The 24,443-nt window shown below is 48.2% G+C and overlaps 11 protein-coding genes across 11 annotated transcripts; 6 read left to right on the forward strand and 5 right to left on the reverse strand.

Moving 5' to 3' along the window:
• Positions 1 to 181: 181 nt before the first annotated feature.
• K444DRAFT_639159 (acetyltransferase) lies at positions 182 to 805 on the forward strand (the record flags this gene model as incomplete). The annotated part of the gene is made up of 2 exons (XM_024884343.1): positions 182 to 379; positions 443 to 805. 2 exons carry the CDS (start codon positions 182 to 184, stop codon positions 803 to 805), a joined length of 561 nt encoding a protein of 186 aa, XP_024744016.1.
• Positions 806 to 967: 162 nt separating this feature from the next.
• On the reverse strand, positions 968 to 2,149 carry K444DRAFT_623328 (DUF1917-domain-containing protein; the record flags this gene model as incomplete). The annotated part of the gene is made up of 4 exons (XM_024882269.1): positions 968 to 1,146; positions 1,197 to 1,443; positions 1,491 to 2,029; positions 2,074 to 2,149. 4 exons carry the CDS (start codon positions 2,147 to 2,149, stop codon positions 968 to 970), a joined length of 1,041 nt encoding a protein of 346 aa, XP_024744017.1.
• A 531-nt stretch (positions 2,150 to 2,680) lies between these two features.
• K444DRAFT_623329 (uncharacterized protein) lies at positions 2,681 to 4,177 on the forward strand (the record flags this gene model as incomplete). The annotated part of the gene is made up of 2 exons (XM_024882270.1): positions 2,681 to 3,009; positions 3,088 to 4,177. 2 exons carry the CDS (start codon positions 2,681 to 2,683, stop codon positions 4,175 to 4,177), a joined length of 1,419 nt encoding a protein of 472 aa, XP_024744018.1.
• Positions 4,178 to 4,767: 590 nt separating this feature from the next.
• On the reverse strand, positions 4,768 to 5,945 carry K444DRAFT_515612 (TLD-domain-containing protein; the record flags this gene model as incomplete). The annotated part of the gene is made up of 2 exons (XM_024873612.1): positions 4,768 to 5,331; positions 5,406 to 5,945. 2 exons carry the CDS (start codon positions 5,943 to 5,945, stop codon positions 4,768 to 4,770), a joined length of 1,104 nt encoding a protein of 367 aa, XP_024744019.1.
• A 231-nt stretch (positions 5,946 to 6,176) lies between these two features.
• K444DRAFT_658242 (uncharacterized protein) lies at positions 6,177 to 8,381 on the reverse strand (the record flags this gene model as incomplete). The annotated part of the gene is made up of 5 exons (XM_024886240.1): positions 6,177 to 6,741; positions 7,174 to 7,532; positions 7,583 to 7,945; positions 8,038 to 8,278; positions 8,363 to 8,381. The coding sequence occupies 5 exons, from the start codon at positions 8,379 to 8,381 to the stop codon at positions 6,452 to 6,454; spliced, it is 1,272 nt and encodes a 423-aa protein (XP_024744020.1). The 3' UTR covers positions 6,177 to 6,451.
• A 720-nt stretch (positions 8,382 to 9,101) lies between these two features.
• Positions 9,102 to 10,565, reverse strand: K444DRAFT_606058 (uroporphyrinogen-III synthase-like protein). Its single transcript, XM_024878915.1, has 2 exons — positions 10,237 to 10,565; positions 9,102 to 10,186 (listed from the first exon to the last, which is right to left on the reverse strand). Exons 1-2 carry the CDS (start codon positions 10,532 to 10,534, stop codon positions 9,555 to 9,557), a joined length of 930 nt encoding a protein of 309 aa, XP_024744021.1. The 5' UTR covers positions 10,535 to 10,565; the 3' UTR covers positions 9,102 to 9,554.
• Positions 10,566 to 10,704: 139 nt separating this feature from the next.
• K444DRAFT_649191 (mitochondrial FAD-linked sulfhydryl oxidase-like protein ERV1) lies at positions 10,705 to 11,623 on the forward strand. The gene is made up of 2 exons (XM_024885553.1): positions 10,705 to 10,853; positions 10,909 to 11,623. Exons 1-2 carry the CDS (start codon positions 10,738 to 10,740, stop codon positions 11,345 to 11,347), a joined length of 555 nt encoding a protein of 184 aa, XP_024744022.1. The 5' UTR covers positions 10,705 to 10,737; the 3' UTR covers positions 11,348 to 11,623.
• A 1,121-nt stretch (positions 11,624 to 12,744) lies between these two features.
• Positions 12,745 to 16,032, forward strand: K444DRAFT_578488 (uncharacterized protein). Its single transcript, XM_024877615.1, has 9 exons — positions 12,745 to 13,473; positions 13,523 to 13,715; positions 13,765 to 13,808; positions 13,856 to 14,414; positions 14,470 to 14,705; positions 14,753 to 15,234; positions 15,291 to 15,399; positions 15,448 to 15,541; positions 15,595 to 16,032. The coding sequence occupies exons 1-9, from the start codon at positions 12,913 to 12,915 to the stop codon at positions 15,996 to 15,998; spliced, it is 2,682 nt and encodes an 893-aa protein (XP_024744023.1). The 5' UTR covers positions 12,745 to 12,912; the 3' UTR covers positions 15,999 to 16,032.
• Positions 16,033 to 17,247: 1,215 nt separating this feature from the next.
• On the reverse strand, positions 17,248 to 18,300 carry K444DRAFT_516469 (HET-domain-containing protein; the record flags this gene model as incomplete). Its single annotated transcript, XM_024873688.1, has 2 exons — positions 17,248 to 17,723; positions 17,775 to 18,300. Coding segments are annotated over 2 exons (1,002 nt in total), but the record flags the coding sequence as incomplete, so codon positions are not given.
• A 1,998-nt stretch (positions 18,301 to 20,298) lies between these two features.
• K444DRAFT_623336 (uncharacterized protein) lies at positions 20,299 to 21,167 on the forward strand (the record flags this gene model as incomplete). The annotated part of the gene is made up of 3 exons (XM_024882271.1): positions 20,299 to 20,464; positions 20,571 to 20,939; positions 21,016 to 21,167. The coding sequence occupies 3 exons, from the start codon at positions 20,299 to 20,301 to the stop codon at positions 21,165 to 21,167; spliced, it is 687 nt and encodes a 228-aa protein (XP_024744025.1).
• Positions 21,168 to 22,553: 1,386 nt separating this feature from the next.
• K444DRAFT_6425 (uncharacterized protein) lies at positions 22,554 to 24,419 on the forward strand. Its single transcript, XM_024884744.1, has 2 exons — positions 22,554 to 22,810; positions 22,864 to 24,419. Exons 1-2 carry the CDS (start codon positions 22,613 to 22,615, stop codon positions 24,331 to 24,333), a joined length of 1,668 nt encoding a protein of 555 aa, XP_024744026.1. The 5' UTR covers positions 22,554 to 22,612; the 3' UTR covers positions 24,334 to 24,419.
• The last annotated feature ends 24 nt before the right edge of the window (positions 24,420 to 24,443 follow it).

The following is a 24,443-nucleotide window of genomic DNA, read 5'->3' on the forward strand; positions in this document are numbered from 1 at the left end:
AGCCGGAGTTATCCCCTGGCGCTAGCCGATTAGGGGTTCATACCGAAACGCGGCCGCTGCAAAGTAAAAATTCAGCCTTGTGTTTCATCACATGTGAAAGCCGTGATGTCTTGTCAAACTTTACACAACCCCAGCCTCACCCGTTCTCTCCCCCAAGAAACAATACAAACGATAAGCACAAATGGCAGATTCAGAATCCAAAGATAAGGGGAAAGCGGCAGAGCTCCCTGCAGAGCTACGGTACATTCAATACGAGCACGCGCTCGAAAAGCAATACCTCCCCTCAATCCGAGCCCTGATCTCGAAGGATCTGAGCGAGCCGTATAGTATCTATGTGTACCGGTACTTTCTGTACCAATGGGGGGATTTATGTTTCATGGTATTGCCCTTTCCCTCTTGCTCCTTTGTCATAAATTCCAAATCCTAAACTAATGCTAAATAGGCACAAGGCTCCAACTCCTCCCTTCTCGGCGTCATAATCTGCAAACTCGAAACTCACCAGTCTCACTCTCCTCCTACGCTACGTGGATATATTGCTATGCTAGCTGTATCAGAAGGATGGCGGAATCACGGCATAGCAACGACGCTGGTGAGGAAGGCGATTGACGTTATGATTGAGCGGGGCGCGGATGAGGTTGTGCTGGAGACTGAGGAGACGAATGTCCCTGCCATGAAGCTGTATGAGAGGCTGGGATTCATTAGGAGTAAGAAGTTGCACAGGTATTATTTGAATGGCAACAGTGCGTATAGGCTGGTGTTGCATTTGAAAAAGATGGTTGAGATGTCAGGGCAAGAATTGGTTTGACGACCCGGTAAAGGCGTCCGGCCACCTGGATACGGATGAAGTTGTGAGGAAGCGATAAATTTGAGAAGGAGATCTTGCAAGTTGGGTATTGTACTGTAGTAGCAGATGTCCGCCCACGCTAAAAGAGACAAGATATCCAGTAAATGGGTATCTACAAAGCAACTATTCCCACCTCATCTGACGCCAATCGCCTGAGTCGTTCTTCGGTTTGTTGAAGAATCCGGATACTTTACCATCTTGTGCTTGTCCGGGCTGCAATTTAAGGATCTCATTCGAGCTGTACAGCGAAGCTTTGATGTTGTACTCGTTGCCCGATCCAAGTCTCAAGTATGTGTACGCATCTAGTATTTATGAGTTGTTTGCAGTAAGGACGGAGGCAAAATTAGCTTACCGCACTTGTAATAGATCGGTTTACCTCGGGAGTCAACAACGCCAAGGTCTTTCAATTTATGGACCGTGCGGGAAACATCCTTCATATCCGTGAAGTCTCTTGTGTAGATACAGATCACTCGAGATTGCCTATCATCTCCGTCGTCAGGAGAAACTTTCGCGGCGATGCCAAGCTCATTGTTGGCAGTGGCTCGAGCAACGACAGCCCAGACAGCATTCACTTCACTGGCTTGACAGAATATCATCCACTGGATATGGATTAGGGGAGATCTTACAAGTGGTCAGGAAAGCTTACCTTGCCGGAAGTACAATGCAACTCCACAGCCGTATCCAACAACTTCTTGACAATCTTCTCTTTCTCGGGGTTGACGGCTCTTGTGATGATCGCTTTTGCTTTCCCTGCCTTCTGTTTCTCAATAGTGTGTCGTATGGTAGTCAACTCCTCAAGAAGGTTTCCCCCAAGCACAACAAACCGAGCCCAGTCACTCTCTTCGTCCGGTGGTGCCTCGTCACTTTCGTTCTGCTCATGTTCGTCCCGCTTTGGAGCTTTTCGATACGGATTTGCGATGTAAATCCAGTGGACGATATCAGTGATCGGAGTCGTAGCAGGCGGAAGCCTCTCCAGGAACTCATCCACAGTTTCCCCAAGCTGCCTTCCCGAGAAGGCACCCTCGTAGGGATTGTAAAGCGTGGCAGCCTTGGTAACTGTGGCATTCTCCAGATTTGCGTTGGCGATCTCTGTGAGAGAAGGGATTTTGTGTTTCCAGTATTCAGCAGGGTCGAAAGACTGAGCCCGGACTCCGTATTCTTGCTTGACAGCCTCGTCTCCTGATTCTGTCAGCCTTGTCAGCCAGGGGAGGTAAATGGGATGTGGGTACCATAAAAGTCGGACTCGTCTGATAAGTATCCAGTATCTTCAAGCTTGATCCCCTTTCCTCCTTTCCCTATCGCCATATTGAAATCACATGAAGGATGACGAGTAGTGATGCAAGATCAGTCCGCTTCCACCTTGTGAATCGCGCCGCAGAGGACCTTGAACCAAGAGCGCAATTGAAGCTTGGAAACACTAGGAATATTCAAACAAAACAGTGCATCATATTTGAATATCGATACACAAAGAATCTTGGCCCCTCGAGGGATCAACTTCGTGTGGACATCCGTGGACGAGGAAGGAGCGAAAGTTGGTTGTGAGGAGGAAGTCACGCTACGCTCGGACCTTTAAAATGCTCCTCCTTCCTTCTCTCGCCATCCTTCTAACAACATTCAACTTCAACTTCGCATTTCTATTCTTCGCTCCAACAATCCTATCAGAGGTTTTACTTCTTCGAAACATTCTTTTCGAGATCAACTTTCGTTAAATTAGCACCTTTCAGGTCTTCTTTCCAATTGTCTCTCAAACCGTCCGTCGGATCCGTTCATCTTTCTCATCGAGTCATTTTCACAACATTCCCCACACCCATCACAATCAGTCTTCCTGTAGGCAAGATGTCTGTCCAGAAATGGAGCAAAGCTGTGAATCCCGTTCTTTCAACCACTTTGGACCTCCCTCCCAGTTGCATCGAGTTCGTCCCACGATCCCGCGACAAGCTTCCATGTTTCCAGACTGGAGAGTACTTTGTCGTTGGAACGTACCACCTACAGAAAGAAGCAGAAACACCTTTGACACCGGATGTTGGTACAAAGGACAGTAAGCAGCCCGAGGCTACTGGGTCATCTCCTCAATCGTATCAGGATTCGAAGCTGCAATCTAGGAATGGCAGCTTGAATCTCTTCAAGCTCACAGGGCATAAATTCAGAGCTCATGGGCAGAAGCTGTAAGATCTCATTTATTCTGATGGCATTCACATTTCATTCTTTCCTCACTCAAGCTACCTAGCTAATCTGGAAATCAGGCGTCTCATCCAAAGAGTGCCTTGCCCATCTGCAGTCCTTGATCTTCACTTCCACCCGGTGTTTGCTAGCACACTCGGAGTTGTCACGAGCACGGGCGCTATCTTAATCTACAATCTGGCCGAGGAGTTGGTCACCGCATCTCACGGAGATGTTGGCGACAGCCCCTTCATCTATACGCTGAAGCATCGGGCCACACTACAAGTATTCTCTCCCAACACAATCATCACCTCTTTCGCTTGGTATCGGGCCACCGGTGAATCAAATTTCAAACAGTCTTCGTCGGACTTGATGGCATGTACGACATCCGACAATTCTGTCTATCTTGTGAGGCTGAACTGGGTCATTGAGGACGAGGACTGTCCAGACGCAGAACAAGATTACCATTACCACTTCGATATTCTCAACAATGGCCAGCCAATCAACAAGCATGACCTGGAAGCCTGGTGTTGTACTTTCAGCCCCGAAGGCACCGTCTATTCTGGAGGTGACGATGGCAAAATACGGGCTACTCCACTGTACCGCGATCCCTTCAACAGGGCGAAGGATGTCGAACTTCAGGAAGTCTCAAGACAAACTGTATTTTCTGGTCACGAAGCGGGCGTGACTGCTATCCTGGTCCTGCCATTGCCCAGCTCACCCTTGGGATCCATACTTCTCACCGGTAGCTATGACGACTCCGTCCGAGTCTATGCCGAACACGATTTCCGACCATACGTTGCGAATACTAAACCAAAGGTCCTCGCAGAACTGAAGATTGGGGGTGGTGTCTGGCGTCTGAAGTTCCTTCAAGATTACCCCCTGTCAACTAAGAGCGACGTCAACGTCAAGTACCGAGTTCTGGCATCGTGCATGCATGAAGGGGCCCGAATTCTCGAGGTTTCTGGGAGTCAAACGGGAGATTGGAAGATCGAAGTAATCGCAACCATGAAGATCCACGAGAGTATGTGCTACGCTGCTGATGTCAAGCCTCTGGCTATGAATCCTCCTTTGGGATGGGGTGAGACACGCCTCTGTGTTAGTGCCAGCTTTTACGATAAGTTGCTGTGTGCTTGGGTTTTCAATCCGGATGATGTTGAGAAGCCAAATTAGGATACGGAGGCTACTCTCTAGCTTCGAGGAGTGTCGAGTCACCGGCCAAAGATTGTGAATATGGTCAGAACAGCAGATTGCATCGTATGGGGTTTTTTCGGCATGATTGTGAGCGTGTTTGAAGGAAAAGTATGCATTCGATGAGGTTTAAAGACGGAAGTGATTCTGCATCAGACGGCGTTATGAATGATAAATGAACAACAAGATTGGCTTCCTGTACTAGCTAGATATCCGAGGAGAGCTTTCTGCAGAAAGCTTAATACATCACCCTTACAACAACAGATTTTGCGTTCGGAAACCAGTCTTTATTTCCTTTTTGTTTCCCAGTATTATTTTGAAGTACAGTACAGACTCCAAACCCATGCCCGAAAATACCACCCTTCACGCCTTGTCCTCCCAAGTTAGGTATCCAACCAAAATGCTCAAGGGTATCATGCACTTATTGCCATTTCATTTCACTGCTTGCTCCTCCAAATCTATTTCCCGAAGATACGGTCCTCATTAATTGATCATCGCCCAAATTCCTTCCTTCCATTGATCACCACAACGCTTGCAACTCCTTTCCATTCCCTTTCTCAACATCCAAGCACTTACGAATTCCCAATACTCCACAACTCAACCCCCACAACCCAGAATTTACCCCCCTCTTCACTAAGCGGCTCATTCCCGAACGTCAGACAATGGCTGCTAACCCCCTTCTCAAATGTATCGTCGAGCCACAGCCCGTAATGTCCATCTCCTCCCCCCACCGAGAGGAAAGAATGGTCGCAGAGCATTAGATAGTCGTTTACGCCGCTGTAGGGGAAGGCTTTGAATCGTATTCTTTCGGGGGTGCTGGCTCCCGATTGGAAGGAGGGGGAGGGCGGTGCGAGAGAGGAAGTCGAGTGGGTGGGGGAGGGGATGGTCGTGAATGAGGGTTGGTGCGTTGGGGAGAGGAGGGTGGACGAGGTTTGTGAGGTTTGAGGGAGGGAGGATACGGAGGATCCGATTGTGGTGCTTCGTTGCAGGTGGGTTGTGTCGGTTGAGGGGGGGGGAGGTAGGTGGTTTGCCATCGTCTGTGGGGAGAGGATGGAGGCCCGCCAGAGGAAACATTCGCCTGTGCCGAAGTAGTGGGCGGATGGGTGGGGGGCGTCTGTTAGGTAGGCGCCGAAGAGCTGCGTAGAGATTGTTTGTTAGTAGATGGTTTAGGCATAGGGAGGGGAGGAAAGGGAGAGGAAAGAAGACATACACCGCCCTCTCCATCTCTAACAATCAACACGAACCCGTTCCTCAGTCCTCTTAAATCATCACACTTCTTGTACAGCGTCCCAAGACTAACCCCGTTCTCCTCAAGGCTGTAGACGAGGTTCCAATCCTCGCAAAGTTGTAGTCTTGCAGGGACCAGCAACCGTATCTCCTCCGCCAACGCTCGTGTCAACAACCTCGCAGACTCAGGCGTACTCTCGTTCCACCCCTTGAGACTGACCGGATACAAAGGAGGGGGTTGAAAAGGTGAGGCAGTCCGATAGGGAGGGGTATAAACGCCATTCGTACCGTCGTTGACTTTCGATGGAGGGAAGCCAGGAGAGTTATTGTCGCTATTGCTCTTCGGCGGATCTGTGCTGAATCTCCTCAAGAGGCCCCCCAGAGCTCCGGCAGCATGTGAGACTGTAGCAGGTACGCTCCAGCTGGCGGACAAGGTGGGTGGGGGGCTTGTATTTCTGGAGGCATTCCTCGAACCTGAAGAGGACGCGCTGGGCGTCTCGTGGAAATAGTTGCGGTTCGACATTTTGTATGCTGCATTCAGGTGAAGTTGAGGTCGCGGGCAGGGGCGGCCAGGGGGGCGTCTTTATGGAGTGTTTGTGGCAAGTTTTGTGCCTGTGAGATGCTTGGTCATGGGGTTGTGACAATGGCATGATGCCACAACACGACTTTTTAGTGGGCGTGTATGCACGCCTAACGCCCACTAAAAAGTAATTATTTCTATTCTCAATTGGGCAAATTATTCAACGAGTTATTCTAGAGAGTGTGTTTATATTCATTCTTGGACTCAAATCGTGACGTGGGCATGTGGATGCCGGGTGGTGGGGTCAACCCACTACAGTTATTCGGATGGAGCCTCAAAGCTTGTTTTCTTGGTATGAGATGATTTCGCAAGTTTAAATATGTTCAATGGATGAGATAGGAAAATTCGAACTCCCTCTGAATAGCTTTTGCTTTTACCCCATTCAACGCTGAAAGGACACAAGACTGCCAGAAGCACAAATGAGCCCCTTCACTGAAACATGTTGCCCACTATTTCAAACCAGCAAACACCTCCTCCACACCAACATCACATCCCGTGAGCACTGCAAACATCTTCCTCGCCTCCCCTTCGCACCTACTCGAGAGTTCCACCTTCCCAACAGCCAGATACGCCTCCGCCGCATACCGCAAAGCGTTGAAGCCCTTGCTGTTCACTATCCTCTTCTCATAGTCCAATTCTAGAATGCCATATTTTACCGCGTCGACGAACCCGAAATTCCTCAGGACTTCGAAGGCGTACTTGAGGGTTTTCGACGGGTTGCGGGGAGAGCGGTACTGTTCTGTGAGCTAAATGGTTGGGTGGACCGGAAGTAGACCAGGGAGTGAGGCGTAGACGGAGGTTTCATGCAAGTCTTCGAGTGTCTTCGTCAGGCGCTCGATGTGCTTGATTATCCGTTGCGCTGCGGCCAGCCTTGGGTTTTGCTTATAATTTTTCTCTCAACTTCAACTTCAAATACCTTTCCACAAACAAATAACGGGTATAAATATTCCTATACACTTTTAGAAACTTTTTAAAACTATATATAGAGCAAGCTTTGCTTAAATTTTATTAATATTCTAGAGATTAGAAGGAGTTGAAAAAGTAGGACTTTTGATGTTCCTTTAATTTAAGCGAAACCCAAGGCTGGCCGCAGCGTAACGGATAGCGCAAGAAATTTTCCTATTGACCGGTGACTTAAAAACCTCAACTTTAATCTTCGCCACCAGCTCACGACGTTTCTGATGCATGGGCTCAGGGGATCGTTTCTCGGTGCAGAGATGGAAATCGTATTCGAAACCCCGGCCACTCTGGAAGAATTCTCGTCGGAATGTGGGATGCGCTTCGGGAGAGGAGTATTGTTGGACGAGTTCTGTACCGGCTGGAATGGCGCAGGTGGCGCGAATAAGCATCATATCACCGATAAAGGCGCGTGAACAGTTGGGGATGCAGGAGTGGTGGATGTAGGCAGCTCTTCTCCATAAGCCGGTTGAGAGCTCTACGTCGCTCGCGGCCAAGCGTGCTTTGAGGAGTTCGAGGGAGGGCCGAGGGCCGCTGAAGCAATTCGTGAGTCGAATGGATTCGACTAGGAACCTATGGGTTCGTTAGCACACATGTTGTAAGGCGTCTTGTATGAAACTTACGTATCAATTGTTGGCACTCCATCGACCAGCTCTCCTTCCTTCCCAGACCGCAGGTATCGGCGCCCTCCACCCAGGTCACAGAAACTCTTGTTGAGATGGGGGTTGTTATACAGCTTTTGGACTAATGCAAGAAACAGAGCTGCCTGTGCTGGCCTTTGAGTTCGGGAAGTGGTGTCCAGATTGTACATAATCAGGCCGCTGCCTTCCTCGTCATGATAAAGGTTTGGGCGACATAGAGCCTTCTCACACAAGACCATCTTGCCAGCTTCGATGTCTCGTGCAGCAAACAAATCACGGCCGTGAGTAGCAGTGGACTTGACAATAGTGCTCTTAGTCCAGTCCGCATGATTCAGATGGATATTTCTGATCGGTACCGATGCCACCGTTGAATGGAAATTATAGTGTCCTTCCTCCTGTTATCGAAGGCGTTTGCTCGGCTGGGCTATTTCTTGTACCTTGAATCCTTTGGGTTGAGCGTCAAAGCGTTCTCAAAATACCCCTTGCTCTTTGCGTAATCCCCAAGTTCGTAGGTAGGCCGTCCCGCGCAATAGTATTCTTTCTCATCCATGGCCTCTTCCGCGCATGAGGCTAAAGCGTCGCCTTTCGCAGCCTTGAAGAATTTGGCTGTCAGATTTGCAAAGGCACGCTTGCGATGCACGTCTTGATAGAAGGCCCTGTGTTCTTGAGAGCTGGTGTCTATTACTTGAGTATAGCTAGGAGTCAGTTGGTCTTTCAACAGACTTCAAGATCAGACAGTTGATAACACAAAGCGGTGCTTACCACTCGATTGCCGAGGCATAGTTCTTCTCCAAGTAGGCTTTGTTTCCTGCACCTTTCCATTACGTGGCCGTGACTTCTTTCCTTTCAGTCACGAATTGCATTATCAGTATCACGGCAGGACCATCTCCTCTTAAATTTGCAATATCAGAAGGATGGTCAAGACGGATGATATAGTCGCCCTCTCCAGAAAACTTGCAATATGGTTCCTTGATTGCCACAGTTGAGTTGATTGGAAGAGTAGGCCCCGAAATAGAGAGCGAATCATCTTGAAAGCCAAGGACAAGCCTTGCCACAGTTCCATTTTCTTCTTCTATGATTGTGACTACATCGGTAGATTGGTAGGGAGGAGTGATGGTCTTGGCGGTCACAACACAGCTACGGTGATGAGTTTCAACTTTCAATTCATTGAGTGAGATCCAGAATCGGTCAACATTATCCGGTAGAGCCTTATAGTTGTTCTCATACTTTCTGGAGAGTGCTCAATGAGGCGCTTGAGGGTGAATATGTAGTTGGTAGTATTAGTTCCTTGGTTGCAGGTTTCGAATTCTTTAATAACTCGAGGTTTTTGAACCGTGCCTTGACAAGTTCTTCTTTCGAATGCTTTTGAGAGGCAACTTGGCCTTGGAAAGCAGGTGATGCATCATAAAATGCCTTTTCCTGGTCCGGTGACGTTCGGTATGTGTCAATCGATTCAGTCATAGCAGAAGAGACTTGTTGGTCAGAATTGACGATAGAGGGGGTAATGCACGGCATCTTCTGAATCTTCAAAACCATTGCATCAATTTCTCCCAAGCCCCGAGCAATCGCATGCATTATATTAAAAACCGCTGATAACATGAGCCTTCGGGAAAGAATATAAATGAAATTGGGGTAAATTAGCGACTGTAAAACATGAGGCCGCATGGCAATTGGTTTTCGGATAAACGTTGAGCACCTTATGACAGGCACTTGCGTAATTTATAAAGTGATGACACTTGGGGATACGATATACTTCGACTGGCATGAGAAGTATTCAAACTGGTGGTTTCAAAACTGTGGAAATCATAGCCACCAGACGTTTGGCAAACACTCTCTGGATCGGAACGAGACTTCCTCTCTTGTAAAGCCTGCAGACATTCTCTTCTATTACGACAGCACCGTGCAACCAGTTGCGAACCTGGCGCCATGGAACCTCGATTGGACTTGAATAGTTCTAGCATTTATCTTTGAGATATTGTCGGATACCTTCTTCCACGCCTGCTGGACTGGGCTTACTAGCACAGACATCGGGCTCGAAGCCAAATTTTGACCGTAAGAAGTCTCGAGTGGTAGGGCCAATGGTGGCAATGTAAGTGTTCCTCTTCGTCGAATTTTGGCTTGCCTTTGCTTTGCCAGTCTCAGGATCCAATAGATCCAGTGACCTTAGCATGGCTTCGCAGCCGGTGGGTGAAAATACGACCACCCACCTCATGGCTTTGTCTTTCGTCTCGAGTAAAATTCTTGTGAAATCTTCCTCGAAGGACTCCATCACTCCAGTGCCATAAACGACCAACTCATCCACTTGTATCCGCCGGTCGTCCGGCAAGGTATGGTCCATCAAAGTCTTAGGAATAATGTCCCGCCTTTGCTCTCCCACCAAGAATAGTAGAGGGGGCTTGGTATTCCTATCGTGATACCATTCGCCATAGTGCTCCAACATATAGTGTGCCAATGCTTCTCCGTTTCCAGTATCGGAACCAAATATTTTGAGTGGCGGCTCGTGAGGAATTGCTCGCAAAGCTCGAGATGTAGCAGGCCCAACTGTGTATACCGGAATATCCTGTATAAATGGCCATTTGTCGTTACCTGCAGTCGTCAGATGCTGTTGAAGTCGACTGCTGGACGTAATTTCGCACCTTTGCCTTCTTCAACAAGCTTTGCAAATGCTTCCACTGCACGCTGTGATGTAAATATCAAGCCGCCATATTTCGAACTGGGCCCTTTTCCAATCTGCTTCTTCCATAGCAAAGCCCTCACGATATCGAGACCCTCGTCTAGGAATTTGTGCTCTAGCACAGGCACGAATGATGGCTGGAAGAGAAGGCAATCCTTTTCACCGGAAAACTGGTCCTGGTAGCCATCATCTGGCTTCGACTTCGTCTTCAATAGCAATATCGGAGTCGGCCCTTCACCTCCACTGCCAATTGAGTTCATCGTTGTCGCATTGTGTCTGATTGAAAATCATTGGCCGACCTTTAAGGTAAAAGTGACAACTCCTCGGGTAAAACACGGCGAGAAGAGATTCTGCCGGCCGGGCGGTGAACCCAAAGTTACAAATCAGGAACCCCACCTCGATTCTCGAGCTTCGCTCAATACAGTATACACTCTTTTCGACTCTTTAAATATTCGTGGAAGACATGGCGGACGATACACGAGACAGCAATCAAAATGGAACAGCTTCTACAGTCGTGGATTCTGGAGCACCGCCTAAGAAACTCCGGAGAGGCGTGGTATTAGGGAAAGATGGCAAACCGTGAGCTCGAATATCCTTCGGACGCTCTCAAATGCAAATCTGACGTCTTTCCAAGCTGTCGATCGTGTAACTCCTTCGTAGACTTTACTTCGCAGACCAAAACTATTACCAAATCGACTATAGGGCACTCTCTTGTTGCCACCGGCCCACCACTAGCTTGCCCACCAGACGTCGAGGAGCTAGGACGTTCCTCTTGGACTCTCCTCCACTCCATAACGGCCTCATACCCTATTTCTCCTACGCTTACCGAGCAAAGTCAGGTCAGGCAATTTATGGGGCTTTTCTCAAAGCTGTATCCGTGTTGGGTCTGCGCCGAGGACTTCCAGGATTTCATGGCCAAGAATAGAGTCAGGGCGGAGAGCAGGGAGGAGTTTGGACAGTGGATGTGTGAGGCACATAACGATGTGAATAGGAAGCTTGGGAAGAAGGAGTTCGACTGCTCGAAGTGGGAAGAGAGGTGGAGGACTGGTTGGAAGGACGGCAGGTGCGACTAGTTGCCGACTGTCGCATTCCTGTACCATATGTACGATGGATGTTTGTATCATTATGGTGGGTCATTCTGTCTTGCATAGCGGGTTGGGCATATGGGTTTTGCGTTTAGAGGTCTTTTGAAAACCTCAACTCAGAAATCTTACTTTCCTCTCCTCGCCCTCAAACCTTGCACATTTGGATAATTATGGCGACTTCTGCGCCCTTGATTCTTTTTGAACAAACTTGGAGACTTCCTTTTTTGTGCACTCTCTGCGCTTCATTTTTGGTTTTCAGTGTCCTTTCCTGTTTTGGGATGATCTGTCGCCTATCCAGTTGCTATTACAGCAAGCCGCGCCTTCTCCAGAACGGCGAACTGGTAAATCATTCTTCATTTTCACCTTCAATCAATCATCACTGAATATTTAACTAGGTAGCTGCCGGAGGCTTAAGGGGGGGTTTTGGGGGTCTCCCCCCAAGATTAAAGACCCCTCTTGCCTTCTTCTACTTCCTCCTTCCCTTGGGGGGCTTTGGGGGCCCTCCTCCAAGAATAATCACTCTGCTCTTTAAACTAAGCCCTCTTTTAAAAGAATACTTTCTCTTGAATAGCTTTGTTACCCGGGGGACCCCCCAAGATTACAATATAATCTCTTAAAGTGGGTGAATCTGGGTTTCACTCTTCGCATTTGCACTTGCTAATGCGGCCCCTTGTAACGAGACGATTGTAAATCAAAGAGACAGGGGGGAAGTTCTTCGAGAATTAAAGACCGTGATCTCACGTGACCTTGATGTTGCAGGAGGTTCCTGAGGGGTTTTATGGAAGGCATTTATACCAGCTCTGCAGAGCGGAGCTTTTTTTGATTTTTAAAGTCGGCATATGAAGTGTGTAGAGATTGATTTTGAACGTGGGAGGGTGAATTCGGAATCGGCCCTTGACGAACCCCCTTTCCCATGCCGCCCGCACTCGCTCAAAGAGGAAAGGTCGAACAGGCGCCAAAGAACTCTAAATCGACCTCTTATTCGCAACAACTCGTCTTTTCAATCTCCTTTTGAAAGAAGGCGCAGTGCACGAAGGTGAAAGTGCTTGTGAACGATGCGATGCGTGGCAACTCTGTGGCATGGTTGTTCTGCACCGCGTCGGATATTGCAACTGAGCAGGGATGAAATCCAAATGCGTCGGACAGCGGGTTTCTTTTCGCGCGGAAAATATCCAGTCAGCGTGGAGCTTATTTCGTCCAAAGACTCGTGTTACCGTGATGAAGGAGGTTGGCGTTTGTGGCAGACAGGCAAAACGTTCAGCTCCTTTTCGGGGAAGTACAAGATGGCCTGTGCAAGATGCGGCGCGGAGGCGCATAATTGGCTCAGCCCTACCCCTTTTCGCACGGGCCGTCTGTGATAGGTTGTGTAACCCGGATCCTTCAGCCTCCCTCCCCTTTTAGAAGCTGACAGGGTCAACGGTGCAGCGAGCTCCATGGGCCCCTGCTGTTGAATCCTTGGCCTGCAATGATCGGACTTTTATTCTCAACGAGATATATGGTCTTGGCCCCCTCTTCATTTTAATCTTTGTCATTCAGCGTTCTGGCTGTCCAAGATGCCAAAAAGTGTTTTCGAAATGGCCACGCAGGCCCTGCCTCAAACCTGCCTGAGTACCGAGAAGCACGATGACCGCGTTCTGGACGTGACCCTCCACTATTTTGGCTGTCTGAAGGCCTCAGAGCACGAAGCATATTTCACCAGCCTGCCCCAGAAATCCAAACGTCGCATTGTGGAAGAAAAGTTACGAGTTCGACGCCTTAGAACGCATTTCGAAGCTCGGCCAAAAACAGAGAATGGCGTGGTGTTGAAGAAGTTCGAGAACAGTCTCAGCGACTGGCGAAAATTGAATCTAAGACGAGACCCGGAACCAGAGAGATCACAGCGCTTGGAAGACCTCCCTGATATGAGTGTTGATTATGATATCAAAGCGTCGATGATATATTTCAAGAACTCGAGGCCATTCGACGTTCCTGGAGTGGACAATAATTTTCCGAATCAGAAGATCTCTGTCAAGGACTTGCTGTGCGATGAAGAGAACAATCCTCTGATGCAGTCATGCAACGATAACATGATTCGATATTTTCATTTTCCAGCAAACAACATGATATGGGTCGAGGTGAGTGGGGCAGTCATGCACGGTGTCGGCTTTAAGTGACTTCTTACAGGAAGCCATCGCGCGATATTACCACGAGCAAAGACCTAAGCCCGATGACTTCATTGCTCGATTCAGACCCCAAGATAGAACTAAAACTCAAATGCTGCTTTCTCCCGAATTTTGGAAGGGACAGCAGCAGGGCGACCGGGACTGTGAGGTGCATGCTCGATCCATGAAACCACTTTGCGAAGCAATCTCGATCGGTAAGTGCGTGAAGAAGCTTTAGTAGTTGAATCATGCTCATTGTGATAGACCCCATCTCAACTGAACCATCACCCAACAATCTTGCACTATTTGTAAGACTCCTTGAATTATTATATCAGCCCTCAGCTGATAATTCCAGATGCCATACCTTCACTGGGAAACTGACCGGGGGAGAATGAAAGCCGCAAGCGTCGTGAAAGAAGCAGGCAAGATCCGATTCTCCAACATGGCAGAAGTCGTAGACCAAGCAACAGCAAACGAACAGAATATTAAAACCGGTCACGTCAACGTGACGCCAGGTTCGAAAGGTTCAGACAGCAATCTTTCGCTTCCAAGTTACAACGTTACCAAAGCCCCACTGAATCTGCGGCGTGCTGCGTTAGGTCACCTTCTTCGTTTGGCTGCGAATGTTTCAGAGGCTATGAATTCTCATGTGGATGAGAAATTGATGTATGAGTATCTGCATGCCGATCCCCCACTCCAGCCTCGGAGAACGTTGGATCAGTCGTATTATGGCGCTTTGAAGAACACCGGGGCAAGAGACAGAGATCAGGTAGTGTATAGGGCAACGACTACGATGCCACATGAGTGTGATATGATACACCCAAAGGATAAATGTGCAGGTTGCCATGATGGAATCCGGAAGGTTCCTCGACTGATAATGGTGGACCAACTGTGGCTTTGGATTTTGGATGAGAGTTCGTGGAATCAAGATGAAATGCTTGCAGAGTACACATACTGACCAAAGCTCAGAAACTATAATAAGCTGCTTCCCAAAAAGATGGGGCAAGAATCGAGCCGACTCATCAGCAATCCACAAAAGTATTCGAACCCGGCTCAAAGCCGCTAGAAAGGACGAGATCAGGACTGCTTTCGATCTCGCCCTAATAATCGTGGACCAGTGCTCTCGAGTCTTCTTCGACCGATCGCGAATGTTTGAACGGCAACCAAACTTGGTAGATCTCTTTGCTGACGCAATTCGCGGAGTGGTGAGCACCTTGACTGAGACTAGAACATAGAGCTGATAGAAACTTAGACATATAAACAAACAGCTGCGTTCGATCAATTTCTGACATATACTCATCTCGCGTCAAAAGAATACAACTCCCGCGACAAAACCGGCAACTCAGCCACGCAAAACACGCTGCTAAACATCAACCCAGAAGGCAACCTGCTCAAAGAAACGAAAGACATTCTTGACGAGCTAAATATTATGAGCAGAATCAAGATCCAGCAGCAGGAAGTAGCCGAGGCATTCGTCAAGCACATTCGACACATCTTACTCCCTAAAGTCAATGATGCTAGGGATCCCAACTTCGCTTTGCTGAGCGAAGATCAGCTCCTGAGACCTGAGAAAAATGAGGCTCTGAGGAGAGAGCAGTTGGAGAGTGCCAAGTGGACGTTGGTGAGGGCGAATAATCTTTTGGCTGGGATCCAGAGCAGGATTTCGGAGCTGAACACGCTGCAGGATGCAGCTCGAAATACATCTGCTGCTTTGAAGGACTTGTTGACTTTGAAGTATGCACCCCAAAAATAGATACTCTGAACTTGAGATGGCTGACTCGGAATTATAGACAACAGCAAGCAGGCGTGGTAGAAGCTCGCGAAGCCGTCAAGCAAGCTACCGAAACGCTAAAGCAAGGACGATCGATCATGCTGTTCACGGTTGTGACGATCGTCTTCGTAAGTTTCCCTATTCTGGCCACCCGAATGCATTGCTAAGGTGACCAGCTCCCCTTGTCGTTCTGTGCTAGCTTGTTCGGAATGAACACCAAGGAGTTTAACGGTGGTGTGATGACATTGCGTGAAGAGTTCTACTACATGTGTAAGTGAAACGGAAACTTATTCAACACTATAAGATTACTAACCTCATCCAAGTCCCCATCTCCGTCGCCATAATCGGCACCTCCTTCATCCTCGCCTTCAGCCGCAGCGAATTCCTAGCACCCTTCTTCTCTCTCCTCTGGGCAATCATTTCCCACCCAGCCCATGTAGCCATAACCTGGGTACTAACCAAGACGGGTCTGTATACACTATCTCGAGACTTGAAGGCCAAAGCGAATGCGTTGAAGGATAGGGACCACAAGGTGACGGGGATAATGAAGGCGAATGCCATGCGGGAGAAGATGGAGCTGAAGGCCATGAAGAAGCTTTGGATGGAGGATGCCGTGGAGATGCGGGAGATGGAGCAGATCCCAACCCGGCCGAAGGATCTTGAGAGGGGAGAAAGCACTGGATCGGAAGTGAATCTGAACCAGTTGTATTATAGTCCGAGAACGTAGTCGCGTAATCTGTAAAGTAATCTAACTGAAGTGCTCAGTACCAAGTTTCGAGCATTCGGACTACTACAAAAGCGCGCGGCATTGAAATCCGTCCAACTCGATAAGCGAGGACGGGCGTAATTTTAATGCTCGCATTACAAAAATTCTCATATTCCGCATTATATTATATTATTATAAAAATTTCGCCAAAATTAGATCTGCTTCTTTTCTATTACGTAAGGCACCTCTGAAGAGTTTCGGGCGTTCCATTGAGATTTGGTGTGATTTTCTGAACGTAGCGATTTTGGTGTTCCTCGCATTTTGCCAGATGGACGGTTTTCAACGCCGCGCGCTTTGGTAAATCGTTTGCTGTGCGTCCGATTTGCCCACAAGAAGTAGTATAGGCCACTCCAGCTCATCTGATCCAGAATGTCTGCTTTTTTGCCCTCCATTCCGGCGCAACAACTTCGTTGTCCATGAAGCCATGAACATAGCATTCTCCAATCAACTCGTATTGCTCGTCCAGAGAGAATCGTCCCTCGGTGTTTTCTTCCATGTTCGGATCCACGGTATGCTTGTCAGACTTGATTTGTCTAAGCACGGAAGGTGTTTTACTGCCATCAAAAACGACCAACACGTCTCCCAGTTTGGTATAGCGAGGTCCCATTCCAAAGTAGCCACTTTCTGTGATGAAAAAGTTTCGATTCATAGAAATTAAGCGAGCAGCAAAGCGAAAATTATCCGCCCCTGAAGACCCAAATCTAGTAATGGGCTCCTTGCTGTTTATAGAATGCTCGGCCTCTGTCCAATGGACCTGACTCTCATTTTCTCGCGGTTTCCCAACCAACGTCTCAGTACTTGTTAGGCGGTAATCTAGCACCAGAGTCCTGGAAAAGGCATCGCCTGTAACCTCTCCGGTGGGATACAGTTTTTTCGATTTGGTTACCTGTCGCTTGATACTCATTATCTGTTCTGGGTAATCTTCCCAAATATCTTGTAATGACTCCGATTCGGAAGCCAGAGTAGAAATGTCGCCCACCACCACACCAATCTGCACACCTGCCACACCGATGAGGGGCAAGGTAATTTGATCCACCTGAAGCCGTGGTGTGAAGGTTGTGCCGGCATTGAAAACGCAGTTATAGCTAAAGCGGTTTGGTATCCTTGATCTCCAATCAGTCGCCCATGTCGGAAGTTTGCCAGATCGATGGCCGTGAAGGGGATCACAATAGCCTATTCCGGCATATTGAAGAATGAAGATCTTGTTCTTCTGAAGATACGCCAAAGCGAAGGCCTGATACACCTCCTCGGTACTTCTACCATAGTCGACGACGACTTCGATAAGCTCATCGGCTTTTTTCAAGCCTAACAGTCCGTAAATTTTGTCCACAGGATTAGAGCATGCCCTGTCCCGGTGCAAATGCACCATCGCATGCAAATCCCCGGATTTTGCATTTGTTCTTCTTCCAGACTTGGCCAAGGCAAACTCTTGCCGAGTTGCAGCAAGTAGAGCAACTCCTTCAAAATTGGGATCAAACTCTCCCCCCAGGAAAGACTTAGTGCTGGTCACGCATTTTAAAATAATGGTGCTAGTAGCCAAGAGATCGTTCCAATCCAGCGTGTTTGATCCATTGCATAGTATCATCTTAGATGGAAGGCAAGCTTCTTGCACAACCCAGAGGCGTGAAAACCAAGGCTGGCTTAAAAAAGCGTTGAGGGCCTGGACGTCAAGTTGGTCTGTAACCTCTCTCAGAGCTTTCTTGACCCCTGCGCCAGCGATCTTGAGACCAACTAGACCTAGGCTTATTTTGGATTCATAAATCCCGAATCGCCACGCTTTTGATGCGAGTTCCTTGATAATGTCGATTGCGGCTTCCGTTTCAGCATTTCCCTCACCCAACCACCCAACTGCGCGAGTCGTCGCACTGAATATTTGCGCCATGAGCATCACTTGATGGCCTTTCTCATTGTCGTCTATCTGATTGATACACACAGCATCAACCCAGAGCCTCCGTGGCCGGTTCGGAAGCCAAGGCTGCCGTAAGGCTGCCGCAAGGTTGCTCGTGATCGCAAGGTAGCCCGTGGGCAGGTAGATTTCCTCAGGGAAGATAGGATCTCCCCATGCGTATGATAAAGCTTCGTATGAGGGCTCGTCTGCTAGTCTCGCCGTCGTTAAGTTGCAATGGATTTCTGTGGGGTCGGGCGAGGCTGGCGGAAGTAGTTCGAGGATCCGAATTTCTAACTTTGGGTCGATTGGCAATTCCGAGTAGGATGCTGCACTTGAGACACGGTCTTCTTCGTTGGAGCTAGTTTCTGATGACATTTTGAAGAGATAGGTATTGTGATACTGAGGAATAACACCGTTCCTTTTCTGAGACAACATGACTGGGATGAGGTTGAGCTCTCCCACGTGACATGAATAGACTCGAATAAACGCCACGAGAGCCAGTCATTGGACTGTAGTGAAAACATCCCAAGCACAAACCTCAACTTTGATGTGGATACTGCGAACTGGGAGCACATGGCATACCAATATTCTCAGCTGGAAGGACCTTCGTCAGTAAGGCTTCTGAGGCTGCAGCCTGGCGACTCTGATCAGTCGATTCGATGTGAAATCTACACCGTGCCCTCGACGACAATCCTTCGTATACTGCTGTCTCATATTGTTGGGGCAGCAGTGAGAAGCCACGAGAAATCCTTTACAGTCAATACTGATTGCCCATCACCGAGAGTCTCCATCGCATGCTTTGGAGGCTGCGCTTGGATGAGGCGAAGCCGAGTCTGCTCTAGGGGGAATGTGCAAAACGACACCCCCCCGGGCGTCGATTGGGGTGTCGATTGGGGGCCACTAACCCAAAGTAGAGGCGCTCAGACAGGAACACCAAAAATCTAGCTTTCTCTTTAGTTTAATTTAACTTTATAAAAAATTAATATAATTTAATACTTGTTTCATTTACTTATAGCGCTAATTAAGGGCTATTCGAATATAAGCTTTTTATTAAATTTGGATTAGTAATAGTCCTTTAAATTAAAAAGGTTAAAGATTTCATATTTTATAGCCTAAAGGTAAGCTTAAGAAAGCCTAGAAATTTAGCGAGTAAGTCCCTAAAACTGGACCTGAGAGCCCTATAGGTACCTAATTTACAAGCCCTTATAGGGCCTAAAAATTTAGAACTTAATTAATTAGTATATAAAGTTCTTTTAATTAAAATTCTATTTTAAAGAATTATTTTATTATAAACTGAGAAGCACCTAATTTTATTATAAGCCTTATATTATACTAGCTTATACTTATATTTGAAAATCTAACTTAAGGTCCGAAAATACTCTGCCCCCCAATCGACACCCCAATCGACACCCGGGGGGGTGTCGTTTTACACATTCCCCTTGGAGGGGGGCTTCTTTTTGGTGGCGTTTCTTTTGTTGTTGTTTGGTGCGCTTGGATCGAAGAGGGAGAGGTGCAGTGGTGTCGACCAAAGGTTCGTCGTCTGCCGTATTATCCTTACGCATTATGCCTTCGTTCGGGACTTTGTTAATAGCCGAGCTGAGGTAGAAGGAATATAATGGTGGGAAACAGAAACCAGAGTCGAGAAATTTGGCGGGTTTAGCGGGGTTACCAACTGCAAGCACTAGCAGGGCACCCCGCACTTGCCCCACTTCAATAACACTCAAAAGCAGATCTCAACCTCGAGCTTCAGCCAATTTTCTAGTTATGCAAAGAAGAAATCCTATCCCGATTTAAAGGAGAAGAGCAGCAAGGCATAGCGAGTTCTCTGCGATTTTGTAGCATTTCCCTATAAAACTGGACATTTCAATGTTTTGCCTTGCCAGCCCAAAGTTGAGCTATACGTAACAATTGCATAAATTTCTTGCGAAAACCCTTCATTTTCAATGGTTGGTATTATTACGGATACCATAAAATTCGATCTTCCCAATCTAAAAGCCGTGTATATTCAGCAAAACCTAACTGTGGATGTTTATTATCAATCAGTCGTCTTTCCATACAGCTCAAGGTCTATGTCCAAAGTTAGAAGGCCTTCTCCCACTTGGGAATGTTTTCTGAGTCTCTTCTTCCCCATGCTCCTTTTAGCCCCAGTTTGAGTTTGACCGTCATCTCGAATTGACTGCCGACCTCCCAGAGCCGACGGCTGAGAGTTAATGTCTCTTATCCAATACGGAAGCTGCATCTGCGAGGAACAACTGCAAACGCGACTGGAGCAATGGGATTTGCCGCACCCTGATAAGAGCTTGACACCGTGTCTCAGACTCAATTGGCAGCGGTTCAGCGACAGGAAAATATGAGGCTGCTGAAAAAGTAATTATGGTTGCCATGTTTCTGCGATTGCCACTCTACTCGCTCGATGCTGGATGGCTTTCTATTGAGACAAGCAACGCCTGCTTTTGGAGTAGCGCAAGCTACCCATATATTGCACAAGGCAATCCCCGCGTCCTTGGCAACGCTGATGCTTGTCCCACTTCTCATAACCGTCAGTCTCGCTCTTAAAGTTCTGAATATGAACTATCCATTCCGCTTTCTGTTGGCTGTATGGCTCTTATGCGACGCCACACTCAACACGAATGTCTCCATTGCAGGTTCTAACGGCTACCTCTCCCTCCGCGAATGCGCAGCTTTATGTCTCAACGATGCCGAGACCTACGTCGACGTGCGGTCCTTCATCGGCTGTCCCGCTCAGCCATATGGGCAGAATGAATGCTATTGCCGCGAAGATCTTCACATTTCTGCGTCTTCGTATATCACTCACTGCGTTACATCTGCTTGCGGGCCAGGAACTGTTGATGTAGATGGTGCTGTCTCGGTCTATGATAACTACTGCTTCACTGCTGTAGGGGCAACGCCGGTCATTGGTGCTGTCGCCGCGACTACCACCAACCCTGCTGGGACCACTGCTGGCCAGACTTTTACGCCGACAAGTAACGGAGCAGTAGAGACTGGGGAAAATAGTAAGCGGGTTTCAACATGATTCATCTCCTCCAATTCTCGATCTTCCTCAACTGATACTCTTCTCTGCAATGGCAGCCCAATCGACAGGAGACCCTGGTTCAAGCAGCACGAACGGGAAAGAGTTGACCGAATCGAATAAGATAGCACTTGGAGTGGGTATTGGCTTTGGTATACCCTCTGTGATTGGGGTTATAATTGCATGTGTTAATTGTATGCATCGGTACTGAATTGGGAATGAGCCCTATTATTTGACTATCAACTTGATGTTCTAACCACTCTTTTGCAAATCAAGTGCATCCCATCTTTTTCATGCTCACTTCAGCGCCAAGTCAAGTCTGGCTCTCATCCTTGAGTTGTTTTCCATTCGCTGTCCAAGGCCCCGTACCTTGAGTCAACATGTTGAACGACTTTACGAACATCTCGTTGAATTGTCTGTCTTTGAAGTTATCTATCGATGCCCAGCTACAGTTCTCATAAGCCGAATATGTCGATCCAGTCATATAGAGCGCGATTGGTGACATGACGGAGTTGGTGGTAGTTATCTTTGTTCCTCAAATGTCATCTAACATAGGCAAATAATCATTCCTGGGAAGAACACGGCAAGTAGCAAGAACGGAAGCTGTTTGTAATTGTGTATCACCAACCACTTATAGCTCTGCTTTTAGTCAACTACAAAGCGTGAGCACCGCGCGTCGACGGATCATATCACGACCCGGGGCTGGTGTCTTCAAGAGAAAACAGCTCTGTTGGGTGTGTAATGTACGTCTAAAGAGGGAAGAAGAAGGAGCGGGGAGCTCGAGAACTAAGATACAGGGTGTCGCGCTAAGCTAAGTCACGTGCGACACAGCAGATCACGAACTCCACAACTGGCAGGCAGGCTTATTTGGGGACCATAATTGCCACGTTTGTGGTAGCCTCAACCTCGCCATTCAATATCGAGTCGAAACTCTGGCCTCTTGGTTGCTGAGCTAGCTTTATTCTCGCGTATAAATTCCACCATACCTTCCCAGATATAGTCAAACGTCTCTTCATCAAGAGAAGACTCCAGTGGTTCGGATGCATTTTCTTTCAGAGGGGTTATCTTTATCTCATGGATGGAACGGTCTAGTCGTTTACCACCGCTCATCTTGGAGTTGTGCATCTCAAGATATGGTATTATTTCGTCTCTATTCTTGGTTGCTGTTGCTTCTCTCAATTTCGATCACTGGATTGTGCTTTCGCACATGAAAGACCACGAGATTCGCAATGGCTCAACCGTCTGAAAGATATAGTGCTTTAGAGGAAAACAGGAGACAACATTCATCGTACAGAGCACTCGCTTGAGACGATGGGCTTCAGAATGCGGTAGCTGACAGGTCAGGGCCACGTTCGATGGAGATTCCTAGCTGTGGCGTTAAACAGACAAAGTAGAAGAGTATCGTCAGCTTTCAATGAAATGAAACATAAGGAAATAGCAGCTTAAAGACAAATTCATGTTTTGCTTGTAAAAAAGGACGGGGGTGAAGCTGGGAAGCAGGGGATGATGCGCACAGATTCGGCTACCGTAGCCGGCTAAATTACGCGACTTCAACCTCCGCGAAAACTCGAGTCTCCACGCGACGCGCCTTCCAAATCATTAGCCTCGCGATTGTCAACAAAAACATTCCTCCAATTGACCTTCCAACTCGTCATTATGGCGCCATCCGAGAAACAGATCATCGCTGAGATCCATACGGTCATTGAACGGATCTATGCTGATCCTTCAAGCCGCGAGAACCTCACGGTACGAGTTGTTCGAGAAACTGTGGAGCCGAAACTCGGCCTCGAAAAGGGATTCCTCACACAAGCAGAATGGAAAGAAAAGAGCAAGAAGATTATTAAAGAATACGCGGTATGATTCTCGGCATCACCTCTTCTTCATTTGCTGACTTTTCTGTTTCGTAGGAAGAATTGATTGACAAGCAAGAAGCTGAATCAGACGCTGCTTCAAAGACGATCCAGGTCAACCCAAAAGCCGAGAAGAAACCTACCCCAACTCCTACGCCTACGAAAGAAGCTCCCACGAAGAAAATTACAAAACGAGGTGCTCAAGAATCGAAGGCCCCACCGCGGAAACGACAGAAGAAAGAAGCAACCCCATCCGAAGAGGAATTGAGTGATCTCAGCGAACCCTCTCCAGAAGAGAGCGAAGTATCCGAGTCCGAGTTTGATGAAGATAGCGATGAGCCGAAGCGCAAGAGAAATTCGAAATCCAAATCAAAGACTCCTGTCAAACGCGGAAGCAAGAAGAAGGCGGATACAGAGTCGGACGAGGAGGAAGAAGATGAGGACCCCAGCGACGAGACTGAGCTGAGTGACAGCGATGACTCAACCGCCAAGAGGAAATCTAGACCTAATCCCAATGCGAAGGCAAAGGCTCCTGCGACGCGTCAAGCGCCTGCCAAACGCCAATCGAAGAGTAAAACCAAAGTAGAATCCTCAGATGAAGAGAAGGAGGAAGATAATTCTCCAAAGAAGAAAGCTCCCGCCAAACGGCAATCGAAAAGCAAGGCCAAATTAGAATCATCTGAGGACGAGGAGGAAGAAGAAGCCTCCCCCAAGAAAGCAACACCCAGGAAAGCGCCCACTAAAAAGGAAACTCCAAAGAAAGCTACCCCGTTCAAAGGGGAGCCCTCTCCTGCCGTCTCTCCACCCAAGAAAGCAGTAACCAAGAAAGTCGGTTCAGACTCGGAAGACATACCCAAGCCCGCACCAGACGCAGGCTCCGAGTCAGAAATGTCCATCGTTCTCGACGAGGAACCCAAACCCAAACGCAAGCGTCGCTCGAAATCCGACATGGCGGCGGATCCCAAGGAGGCCAAGATAAAATCCTCTTCCAATAAACCCGGCCGCCCCAAATCCTCATCCGGCTCGGCCAAAGCCCCCAAAGACCTTACGGCCGACGAAGCCAGCATAAAAACCCTCCAATCGCAACTCAAAAAGTGCGGCGTGAACAAAATCTGGCAGTTTGAGCTGAAGCAATATGGCGACGATAGCAAAGAGAAGATTAAGCATCTGCAGAGGGTGCTGAAGGAGATTGGGATGAGCGGGCGCTTTAGCGAGGCGAGGGCGAGGGAGATCAAGGAGATGAGGGAGCTGCAGGCGGATTTGGAGGCTGTGAAGGAGGGGGAGAAGAGCTGGGGCTTGGGTGGGGGGAAGAGGGCTAGTCGGGCGGCGGTGAAGGCGAAGAGTTTTAGGGAGAGTAGTGGGAGTGGGGTGGATGATGGGGACCAGGGTATGGTGAAGAAAGGCAAGAAGGAGGAGAGTGCGGATGAGGGGAAGAAATCAGAGAGCGAGGACGAGCAGCCTGTCCTGCGGAGACCTAGCGCTCGCGCAGATTTGGCGTTCTTGGATGATGAAGAGGAGAGTGATTGAGTACGAGTGAAGTGTGTCCTGGATATGAGGTGACGTGTGTATCAGTATAACAGACTTGGAGCAACGAAAAGTCACGAGATTTACGCAAATACTCTTAATGGAACGTACTT

Source organism: Hyaloscypha bicolor (assembly GCF_002865645.1).
Source record: "Hyaloscypha bicolor E unplaced genomic scaffold K444scaffold_10, whole genome shotgun sequence".
NCBI classification, from domain to species: Eukaryota; Fungi; Ascomycota; class Leotiomycetes; order Helotiales; family Hyaloscyphaceae; genus Hyaloscypha; species Hyaloscypha bicolor.